The 12,546-nt window shown below is 41.6% G+C and overlaps 1 protein-coding gene across 1 annotated transcript; it reads right to left on the bottom strand.

The window, feature by feature from the left end:
- Nucleotides 1-10,326: 10,326 nt before the first annotated feature.
- PPP1R3C (protein phosphatase 1, regulatory subunit 3C) lies at nt 10,327-11,271 on the bottom strand. The gene has a single exon (XM_009082018.1). It carries the CDS (start codon nt 11,269-11,271, stop codon nt 10,327-10,329), a length of 945 nt encoding a protein of 314 aa, XP_009080266.1.
- Nucleotides 11,272-12,546: the final 1,275 nt, after the last annotated feature.

Genomic DNA, 12,546 nt, shown 5'->3' with positions numbered 1-12,546 from the left:
GATGTGACTTGCCCTGCATGGGCACTCTCATTTTTTTTTTCTACTTGGCAGTCAGACAGTCTCTTCGCTTACATTAAAACCTCAGCACTTTCTTTCTGACATGTCTTCAAAATATTGTCAGCCTTAAAGGGCATATTTGCAGAATGTAACGTCTTTATACTAAGTAAACAACAAAATGTGATTTTGTAAAATTAGAACAGCCATGAAATACACTGACTTTACTAGCATCTGCAAATGCTGTTCAGGGTATTACACAAAACATATTTAGGAGATAAGGAAAGATTATCCACTTGGCCTTATAAAGCACTGAGAGGACAGCATGTCATTGCTGTAAAATACTTACAGGCAAAATATGTTAAGCATTGCATTCCTTAAGCCACAAACTAGGAGTTTCTTGTTCTCATGCTGACCTTTTACTGATTCGTCTCATACAGAATATCATGTAATTACTGGCTCTGTTTGGAAGGAGCAGATATTGCACACAGTGTCAGAGTACTGGCAAGACTGTTGAGGAAGCCTGAAGACTTCCACATCCTGCAGAACAGTCTACTCTGTGCAGCCCAATCCAGTGATGGTTCACCCTCAGCCTCACAAACAGCTGCTCCCAGCCAAACAGTTTTCAGAAGATATCAGAAATAGTTACATTTTGGAAGATGTTACTTTGACTTCAGTTGCATTACTGAGTACTGTAACTTATAAAAAACATTAAGTCAATCACACAATTAACTACTGGTTCCTTTTCTGGTATTGGTATGTAGTGCTGTTTTGCTCTTATTTTAATGGATGCTGCGATATAACCTCATGGTGGATAGGTTATATAAATCCAATCGTAAAAGAAACTACTCACAGACTTGTATCTCTGAGCAGCAAGTATTTGTTTATTCAGCACTGGGCACAAGGGGGATTGCTCCACCAAACTTGTGCAACCAGGGACAAAAACTTCATGGGTTTTATACATTACTTCCAAGGATGGGTGGTCATTATTATTACAATTAGTTCTCAAAAATTATTGTCACCATCCCCTCCCTCAGCCGGGCACTTAATGGCCCTTTAGGGCATACTTCCCCTATCTTGATCTATCTCTTCCCTTTGTTCAATCAGCAGGCACTCCCTGGCCCTTTAGGGCTTTCTTCTGCTTATCAAGATAGTAGATTTTAACTCTGCAGTTAGACTGACATAGGTATGGCACATCTCTATGATACCTGATTGGCCATCTGCCTCCAGCTCCTTGAGAGCAAGTAATAAGCCAGAAACACATGAGAACTGGCAGTGACTAAAAAGGCAGAACAACTGGAGAAAAAGGTTTAATTGCTAGTGCCTCAGTTATGCCAGGATAATACCATGAACACTGACTCATCAGATTCAAATGATTTCTAACTACAGTGCTGTGTTTTGTGAGAATTGAGAGAAGAACATTTGACAGGGGTAGACAAATGGGAAATTGCTCATAGCACTTAGGTGCTATCCCTGCCCTTCCACAGTGCTTCAATTTGCAGGCTAAGTATAATGGGGCAGCATATTTCAGACTACTGCAGAAAGCCTTTAGAATAGCTATCTGTTACACAATGGCCTGTAATTGTGAAGCTAGGACCTGATGACTCAGGTGTGTGATGATTTCCAGTGTGATATTGCTAATAAATTGTTCTGCTGAATCACCTTCAACTCCTTCACCACTGTCTTTCCTAAGGATGAAGTGTAATTACTGCTGACTCACACTAGCACATACAGCCTGTGAATTTCAGGCAGGGCAGAAGGTGATAATAGCTCCACTGCAAGTTTGGCAATTGGGGATGCATGACAGGAAAATTTGCAGGAAGCCCCAGAACAGAGACAAGCATGATTGCAGAATTACTGTCTCGCCTGACCAACACAACCATCCAAGAGAAATCTTTACTCTTTACTGCATGCTCAGTGTAGTCAGAAATTCAGCTGGAAATAAAAAACAGCTTCTTCTACTTCAGAAGTCTTTGCATTAGGAATATATTTGTTAATTGTGTTTGAGGTATTCATCAGGCCTGCAGCAACATGAGAACAGGTGAAATGGTTTAGACCAGCCACACCTCCATCTGCTACTCCACTCCTTGCTAAACAAAATTCAAATTTGATTTGTAGCTCTGGCCTTTGCTGAATGAAAGAAGTAGAATGGCTGTGAAAGTAGTGAGGGATAAAAATATATGTGTTTCTTGGTTATGTTTCCAAATCAGTGAAATTAGCTGGAGGCTCTCGGCACTCATCTCGCCATCACTGGTCCATCTGTCAAATGTAGGAGTAAAATAGATGTCTAAGAGGAAGCAGATGCTTGCAGTACAACTATTTCAGTGTCTCCTTAGAGCAGAGGAATATTTCTTGTGGAAGCAGCCCTCACTTACCCAGCCATCCCCTTAACCCTGTGTCCAGAGCTGACTGGGCCCTGCTTGGCAGGCGGCGTGGGAAGCGAGGAGCTACGGCAACCATTAACGACCGGATGGTGGAAAATGTCCAGGGACTTCAGTCCACATTCTGTCCTTTTACACTTTTGTGCTTCTTGCCAGTTTGAGAGGCAGTCACACACGTCCCAGTTTTATTGAAGGACAGAGATACTTAATTTGCACCATTATGTGAAGGGAAATCCACACTGCCCAGGAAACCATGTGGGCTCGTGGTGGTGAAAAGGAATGCCCTTTGGAGAACAAAACATTCTAGAACATAACAAGCCAAAGTCACTCCAACAGGACTGGCATTAGCCTAAGAGGAATTGCTCTACAGACACTGCTCCCTCACCAGCATAGTCACAAACCAGCAAACTCATAGTAACATCAAAGGTTATTTGCAGGAGGCCAGGACTTAAAATCAATTGGGAAAAAGAAATACATTACAAACCACTGTGCAGATTTGTCTCTATAAAGGCACACAAATAAACCCTTACGTAAATTACAGCAGGAGCTCCCATTCTGTTCTGCACAAACTTGTGACTCAGAGCAGGAAAGGCTCTGAGAAAGTTGTTCTGACAAAAATTGAAACCATAGATGAAAAAAGCCAACTACTGTCTCCAGATTATTTTAAACCTGTGGCAACTATCCCTCTGGCACCTCAGCCTCAGGTTATGTACCTATGAATTACACTGCTCTGTTTACCAAAAGAACAGTATAAAAATAAGGTCAAAAATTTCGGATTTCTGGTTTCTAGTCATGCCAGAGTGGTGTGGCAACCCTGATGTCTGAGAAGATCCTTCAAAAATGTCATGAAAGACCTTTTTATATGTATTGCTTTAATAGCTATGCCTTGAGGGTTTAAAAACTACACAGTGAATTGGAAAATAGGTATGACGGTGACTGGAAAACGTCCGTAGGCCACTTCAGAAAGCAAATACTAGAGCTGTTAACAATGTTCCATTAAGAGTGGAAAAAACACACTTCCCATCCCTTTTATTGTTTTAAATAAAGATTTTTAGCTTTGTGCATCAGGAACATCCAGTGCAAATCAGGTTTTTTTACTGATTTCTCAAACCACCTGATTGCTAACAACTGTAGATATCAGTTAAGCTGTAACCCAATCCTTTCCCTGGCCTATAGACAAACCCACTCTCCTCTTGTCTCCTGAAATAACACTTCAAAAGGTTTCCATGCCAGCAATGAGCATTTGACAGGACTTTTATCCACAGTTTCCCTCTCCTCCAGTTGCTCCCGTAGCTCCAGAAGGACTTTTGCCTCCCTCCCTCCAGGCTGCTCTGCAATGGGCTCTCCTCTCCCAGCACTGTTTGCACTGCAGCTGTGTCCCTTGGGCCCTTCTGGCTTTATGTGCAGGTCAAGGACTATTTTCTCTGTTGCTGATCTAAAAACAGAAGGTGGCAAATACACTTTGCATTTTTAATTCTGCACGTCAGCGATGCCAGGCATTAAATCCCAGAGCTGAGAATGCTTTGAAAAGGCTCCCAAGAGGGGTAAGCAAACACCAAAGGGGCTAATATAATCCAGACAAAAAGGAAGGGGGGGGCAATCTTTTGCATTTGGAATTTGCTCTTGCTACCCTAACATGATAACTAACTATAAATATATGTCTCTGCCTGATTGCTTCTTGTAAAGACCTTGCTGCCATACATTCACTAGTGGCCAAGGAAGGCATTGTCCTGAAGGTACAATTTTGCCTTTTCTAAGGAGCTCTTAGCCCAGGGAAGGTGACTGATTATTTAAAATGACTGCTCAGACCACTCTGCGATTCTGTGATTCAGAATCACCTCTCTGTGATTCTGTGATTCTTTCCTCATCACTGCCATGTTGACAGAGAGTAATTCCTTCCCATACTACCACAAGAGACAAGAAATACTAAATGAGCATGAACTGCTTCACAGCCACTGTGACCCTGAACTCAGCTCAGGTGTATGCCCCCCCAGCTCTCACATTGCTGGCAGAAGTAAGATGTGAGCTCTAATAACCAGGTAGCTAGATGTGATCTCCAAAACTTTTCATCTCTTTTTTCCCCCTTCTGAATAATGACTGAAGCATGAGGAGGAGAAATCCAGCACAGCCTCTGTCATTTAGCTGCTTTGAGGCTATGACTACATGACACCTTAACCTGCACATGCCCAGTATGTAGCATGTGTGTGACATTTTATACTCAAGAAGCAGCATCTTTTGTTCTGGATAGAATAAAATGCAATGTTATTTATGTAACTAATCTTGAGAATATGAACCTAATGCTTGACATTTGCAGACCACTGAAAATATAGAAATACTATTTTTTTCTAATTGCTAGCTAGAGAGAATATCAGAGTTGAGTTCTTCAGCCTTCAGCTGCCCTTGGATTTTGAAATAGAGGAGCAGACTCTTCACTCATGCTCATCAGCCTAATGGCTCTCTCTTCCAGCTGAGCAGAAACACCCTGTACCTACACCTGTTCCTCTAGCAGGGTCCTCACTGCATTTAGCCCAGGAGCAGCTGCTGTTTCAGTGGAGAGCTGACCTTGTGCTTTTCCCCAATACAAAAGATTGGGCAACTGGTCCCAGTACACCTAGGATGCAGGGACAGGGGCCTGTGAAACACCCCTGTTGTTTTTCTCTGTCATGGTAAAGGTTTGACTTGGAGGGAAAGGAATGTAATTCAGTTATTTAGCAAATAACCACCAGGTGTGGCATACAATCAGCACCTGCTACACACATTTTCTCAGGTCTTTCCAGTGCAGAACTAACCCACCACCCCCAGGCTGACACCAGGCCTGCAGATGTACTGCAGCAATAACACCTACCCCTAAAGTATCATTTTCATCTCCTAATGCTGGGAGGTTTCTTAGGTCTTGTCTTGAGGACCTGTGAATGGCCCTAACCTTTCCTATCTCAGTTGCTAGGGACTTCTTTCCACCAGCAGACTGTTCCTTTTTACTGGGATTATATACTGCCCCTGGTGCTCTTCCTGAACCAAGATGATGACAGACCTCTGAAATTGATAGTGCCCAGAAATTCAGACACCCATGGACTTTCATAAGATTATGTCATGTCAGGTAGGAAAAGGAGGATTTTATACCCTGACAGAAGAAAAGGAAAGACACTCTAGGGCTGGGGAGAATGGGTTGGAAGATAACATTTCCTGACTTCCCAAAGGGTAAATTCTTTTGATGGTGCAGCTGCTGAGGTGATAGTTACACAGAGCACTGTCACTGAAGCAGAGAATGCTGCTCTTCACATAGAAGAAATGAAAACTCACCAACTTAAAGACTAGGCCAGAAAGGAGATAAAGGCTGGAGTGTTAGAAGAAGTTGTAATGCAGAGAGGAGCAGGGAAAAGATGAATGTTTTCAATGGAGGAAATGCCATCCTTAGAATAAATGGTCAGTGAAGTGCATCACTGATTCAATCTGCCCCAGCTGTCATAAACTTCACAGACAGGCTATCAAGCACTGCAGAAACAAGCCATACATTCCTGAGGCCTTATTGCATGAGATGGATGAAGTCACTTGAGCAATGAAAAATGGGTGTGGAGCTATGCTAAGATTTCACTGCTGCAGTTGAGGACCATACCATGAGGTTTTTGCCAGAGGTAGCCAGAGTGATATTTCTGCATTAAGGAAAATCCAAAGGTCTAGTGGGTTCTTTACAAACAAGGATGAAAAATCAAAATATCTGTTTTAATGAAATGAAGTATTATGTAGCCTTGAGGAGGGATGTGGGGAGAGAAGGGAAAGGTGTTCTTTGCTCTCAAGCCACTACAGGCTGTTGAAAGAGAAAGCAATAGTTTTTCTTCTTGCCTATGCAGAATAAAACAAAAAACCTAGGAGCTTAATTGTAATTAGGCTAGGACCTCAGGAGTCTCATAAGGCAAGAAGAGGAAATAATAATTGGAAAGCTTGTGGAGCCTCCATCACTGAAGGGCTATAAGAACAGGTTCAGTGAATGCAGCCAGGAAAGGCTGAAGTACAGGTGGTTCTTGAAAGAGGAGAGACCTCTCAAGAGGATTTAATTGATCCTTACTTTTATTTCAGCCTCACTGGAACATTTTATTCTTGATTACATTTCACTTTAAAGCTCGGAAGCATCTGAGTGGGATAGGAGTTGTTGCTTTATGTATATTTAATACCGTAACATCTACCACATTACTGTTAATATACCAGATTTACCATATAAATCATGGTAATTTGTTTAGCTATATATAACTACAGAAGAAGACATTCACTAATTGCCTGTGAAAATTCTAATTATGTTCTCAGGAAATGTTCAGACACTGAACTTCCAGGGTGACAGATCTTTGTTAATATAAAACAACAGCAAATTTTAATTTAATTTTGCATGGTAAAACTAGTTCTACCTTCCCAAAAGCAAGTACAGCTATGAGGAACCCAACCTGAAACACTTGAGTTTGAAGAAAAAAGTCTGTAAATACTGTGCCACCCATAGGCTATAACTGAAAGTCACACACCTCAGACCTGCAGACCTGTAAGAATAAATCCAGTCATTCACTCTGTCACCTTAGTGGTGAAATACAAACCAAGGATGCAGCTGAAAAAGTGACTTCCTAAGGGAATAAGATGATGCCATAGGTTGCAAGGTCTGTTTCAAAGGCCACATCTGCTTTATTCCTTCAGTTTTTTTAAAAAATGTGCCTGAAAGGGCAGCATCTACAATGTTAAGACAGTTTTCCAATGGCGACAATTTTCACAGGATCTGATTGATAAATACACGTGTACATAGTATTTTTTTCAGTTAATATACCTTAGTGTTGCTGATACCTTCCTCTAGGAGCCTGTTACCTTTTTGATGAATGTAAGCTTTAGTGTTAAACACAAGCTCTGTTTCAAGACGAAGGAGCAAAACTGTGTTGCTTTGGTAGGGAGTGGAGAAAGGAGATATACTTTGCCCTCTCAACTGAGGGAGGACTTTGGAACTGCTGAGCAACACTGCAGCACTCTCATTGCCTCTCTGCTGGGCAAATAAGATGTTGCAAGGCATCTTTGCAAAGGAGCTGGCTTAAAGCCAAAGCTTGGTCAAAGGAACCTGTCTTCTGGTATTTTTATGTGATTTATGTCTCAGTCAAAAGCAGGACAGTTGGGCTGGTCACAAAACCTGGCTGGAGGATAAGAAATGCTACTTTCCCTCATGTTAGAAGGCATCTGCTCTACCCAGTAGCCTTGTATCTGGTTTGCCAAATTTCCACATTGAGGCAGAAAAACCTTCAAGCCACTTAAGCTACAAATCTCTCTTCAAGTTCACTAGAGCAGGGAGCTGATGGTGCAGTATATATCATAAAACTCTTGCACAGTAAGACTTAGAGTAGTACTTAACAGAGTTTGAGACTGATATATGGTGGGAGGGCTCTGTGCCCAGCACAAATTTTGCAATGTGGAATCTCTAAATTCATTCCCTAGGTCAGCAATATGCTGTTACCTCCATGTCTTCTGCCTCTGGGGAATTGCTTTTTCATAATTAAAACTAGATTTCTTGCCAGGAAATCCTTGACTTTGAGTGCAACAAACAAAATTGCATCTGGTCACTGAGTTAATGTACTAAGAAAGCCCATCTAGAGTAGCTGGTGTGCAACTGGTGCTGGCTAACCTGTTCTTACTCTTGTGCTGCTCTAAATTGCCATGGAGGAGAAGCAGGGGTGTACCAAAACCCTCTGCCCACCCCTCAGGGGACTAGGGCCCTTGGAAATTATGCACCCCTGTCTCCATTCTGACTGTGAGGTTAAGGCCACACTGCAGGGGCAAAGGCAAATGGCTGGCCCAGAGACAGCAGGGAGCTGTTTGGTACTGATGGCATTTCCACTGGGTTCCTGGGTAAAAGAGGAGAAAAACAGCCTCCTAATGCCCCGAACAGCAGCACAGCTGTAGGAGGCAGCATAACTAGCTAAACAAAGGTGAAAGCAAGCCAGAAAACATTAGGTGCTGCTGTCTAGACTCACCCATGCAAGCATCACATATGCTGTAGCTCAGCAGGTAAGTCTGGCCATTAGATTAACACAGACACTGCCAGGCTTGCCCTCAGCACAGCATGATCCCTGACAGAACCTGTCAAACTGAAATATTCCAGTTAAATTTAGTGAGATACAGTGGATTTTTTTAAAATGACACAACTTGCAAGGTGAATACTTTTGAGGATCTCTCATTTGGTGAAGAGTTTGAATTTCATCTTCAGGGTAATGCTGTCTGCTGAACAGAGATGCCATTCCATAGCCAGCTTTAGCAAATCCCATGGCACAGAACAAACTGGTTGTACCTTCTATCACAACAAAGGTTGTTTTATAGAAGTTGAGAAAATAGATTGAGCTGACACAGTGAAAGCCAAGTGTATCAAAATAAAATTTATTCTTAAAATAGCTAGTTTACACATAACAGGAAAGGTTACATAAGGGGAAAAGTGCAATTAGTGGAAAAGGTTTATTTCACCTTAGCATTTATCATCTCGCTGCACTGCAAGTAGCTTCACACTCAGGATATTAAACTTCTTAGCCATGGGCAAAAATGTGATTTATATTTTGATGTTAACACCATTTCTGTACAGCTAAAAGATGTGCCAGTATTCAACACCTGCTGAGCATGTATTGGACAGTTTCTCACACAAATCTTGCATGAAACACAGATCACCTTTAACATTTGACAGCTCAGAAAGCAAAATTATAAGCATAGAGATACAAAATATATATTAGTTTACTGAAGTCTAAAAAAACAACTTCAAAAAATGAGGTAAAACAGAATGTGCAAGCCTATATTCAGTCTAGAAAAAAACTAGTAACAACCCTACTCTTTCAAAGAAATTAGCTTTCACAAAGTGCAGCTAGTTCACTGTCTTCAATATGAAGGACTTTGCCTGTATTATGCACTTGTGATAAGTCATTGCTAACTCTGCAATAAGGAGCAGGATACTCAACCATCAGATGCTGCAAATTAGATCAGGTGATGAGTCAAATCACCCAATGCTGATACAGACTAGGAAGTTCACAAGTCACTTTGTCTGGTTTGTCACCTAACCCTATTTTTGGCATATAGGGTGGCTTTAATATGTCTTTTAAAGGCATGTTTTGCCTTTTACATGAAAAGGTAACCATCTGCCTTCTAATTGAGTAGGATGAAGTCAAGGCTAGATCTGTTATCAAATGCAAGGCATTCACAAAGCCAGTGAGGACAGAAATGTGTTCTCAAAGCGGCAGTGATTTCTACCACTCACTTTGAATCATTTTCTTTAGTCTCTTTTTTATCCTATAGAACTTTCTCTGGGACTTAAAAAAAAAAAGACAGCTTTGGAAAGAAGCAATTGGAACATTGCACATCTCCAAGTTATATAGCACATTCTACCTCTTGCTTTTTTCCCACCTTTCCATTGTCATCTCCAAGTTTCTTAACCTTGAAGCAACAAATCTTCACCATGCCTCTGCTACAAACATGTAGAGGGTCACAGCAATCCTCCTGACAGCATCTACTGCACTCCTAAAAGGTGCAAAATGAACTGTGACATTCTGTTAACATAACATCCCTGTGCACACACACATACTCTCACACATGCAGTTACTATAGCTTGCTAAGATACCATCTCCTTCCATACTACTTCACAAGTCTCTCTCCTAGTGACCCAGGAGACCTGACAGAAGAAAGAAAGCAGCATATACTTGAGATATGGGCATGCTATTTCTATAGTAGGTGGCATATGCATGGGTTTTACACCTTGGTTTTCTTTCCTTCCAAGGACAAGGTTTGGCTAAGAACTTCAGTAGTGTGAGATGGTTTAACAAGTCCCACAGACTAATGAATTTGGATTTGTTCAGACAGCAAACAAAACCTGCCAGGTGGTTTCATCATGTAGTATGTGAACCAGCAAACTAACACTGTTCTGTTGCCAAATGGAAGAATGCTTCCTCAGTAGTATGGATCACCAATATGGTGATGAATTCTCAATCCGACCCAAGCTCTGCCACCGGGGGAAGAGGCCACTGGACAGCCTTGGACTGCCTAGCTGATCAGGCTCTCTCTCTTGTCCTCTCCTCGGAGTCTGAAGATCTACATAGTCCATCTTGGCAGATGGTATTTGAACACCATCAGGCTTCCACTGTGCATGGAGAATCTTATAATTCTGACCCTTGTTATTGTCCCAGTAGGTATGTCCTCCACTTTGGTAAGAAATGCAAAACTCTATCTTCTCTTCAGAGGAAATGTTAGGAGGCAAATCGATAGTAAATGAGAAGGTATCATTTTCAGAACCACTGTAAACATTGTGCATGTATACACAATCGACATCCCTATAGGTCTTCCATGTATCAAAAGTGATTCGAACCTGCACCTTTTTCTCAAAGCTCACGTTTTTTACTTTCACAGTGCCTGACAGTACCTTCTCTTGCAGGGTGCAGTTCTCCAGGCAGACTAAGTTCTTCTGAAGGAGACTCCTGAAGTCCAGGTAGTCAGCTGAGGGCTGAGGGAAACCCAGAATCAAATTTTTCTCTTCATGTAGCTTAAAGTCAGATGTTATGTCCTCATTGTCTAAGAAGTCAAACTGAAGGTCCCACCCAGAGTGCTCCTGGAAGTCTGAGAAGGTGTGTATCACCGTCAGGGACAGTCCCTTTGAGTCTGCAAACACAACTCGCTTCTTGGCTCGGGCTGCTGAGTGGTTCCAGTCACTCTTCTGAGCTTCGGAGTCATGTTTCACATGAAGGCATGGCCTGAGAGGTTTGAGTCTGTTCACAAAGTTGTTTCTTTGGCAGTCCTCAAGGGGGCTAAGAAAGTTCTTCAGTGGTGGAGAATGGGCTAAGCAAAATCGCATGGCCATATCCACAGGCATGATGGAGCTTGGCAAGGGTCTTGGGTCCAAGAGTTGTATCATTCTGAAAGGAGCCAAAACACAGGATGCCATTATTTATTACATCAGATAAGAAGCTTCTTAAGAATGCGTATTGGCTTCATCCACTCTCTTAATTATTCATGGCCTCATCTCTGCACAGCTTTAAACAATGCAGCCTAAATTAAAATTGACAGTTCAACCTATGGAACTAGGCTGAGACTAGTCAGTCATTTCTTGCCAATTTTGAACCACTTCAGTTCAAATCTACTTTCCTTTGCTTTATCCAAGCCTCTAAAAATAGACTTTAGTGACAGCTAATTTAACACATTTGCCTGAAAATACAGAAAAGAACATTCTAGTAACCAGTAAAACAGATCCAGCTGCAGTGGAAGTGCTCATCCACTTCAGGGTCTGAGGCAGGTTTTAAAATTCCAACAACTTGGATCAGCTGCTTCATCTGAGCAGAGAGAGCACTATAATAAGCAAGTTGCCTATCCCATCAGCGTCAAATGGGATTCTATGTACCTTGATGCAAGACCATCACGTGGCTCTGAACCACCATAAGTACGTTTTTAGGCACTTGTTTTGATTAACTCAGATGAATACAAATTCTAAAGCACCTTTGGAAATATTTTCTATGAGCCATTAACCTAGTTCTAAGTAATAGAGCTCTTTGAAATGTTAACATTGCTGAGTGAAGAGGGATAAAAAATAGGGGGGGACACAAACTACTTTTTCACCTCATCAGGCTGCAAGAATTGGCCTAGAAACAACTTCTTATAACCCCCAGAGACCATGTCAAAAGCCTACTGCAAGTACTCAACAGGAATGCTATATCTTTATTTGTAAAGACTTTCTCAAAACCCTCCCTCTCACATGATGACTACCACAATTACTATGTAAGGACATGGCCTATTCAAAGCCAGTTAGCTTGACTATCTGTAAAAAAGGGCTTCAACTGCAGCATAACCCTTCAGAAAGGATGCAGTCCTTGCTGGAAATGCAGATTTTCATTGAGTCATGGAAAAGCATTTGCTTTGTCACTTAAATAAATGGCTTTCTGCTTCCCAGAGTTCTCACTGGTATTCCAGAGCTCTGCCAAACATAAAGCAGAATCTGTGTTGCTCTCTCTCCTTGCCTTTTTTACTGTGGAGCTATTTGCCATAATAAGCAGGCCAAGGAGAATACCCGAATCAAATTAATCAAGTTTTTCTTTGCTTTCATAAGAAGAGAACTAAAGCTTCAAAAACACTCTTCGCAACTTAGGTGACTCCTGAACTTTCGCAGCATCAAAAAAAAAAAAACCAAAACCAAAAA

This window comes from Acanthisitta chloris, unplaced genomic scaffold (genome assembly GCF_000695815.1).
Source record: "Acanthisitta chloris isolate BGI_N310 unplaced genomic scaffold, ASM69581v1 scaffold23470, whole genome shotgun sequence".
Lineage (NCBI taxonomy): Eukaryota > Metazoa > Chordata > Aves > Passeriformes > Acanthisittidae > Acanthisitta > Acanthisitta chloris.
This window is presented reverse-complemented; position numbering and strand designations above follow the sequence as displayed.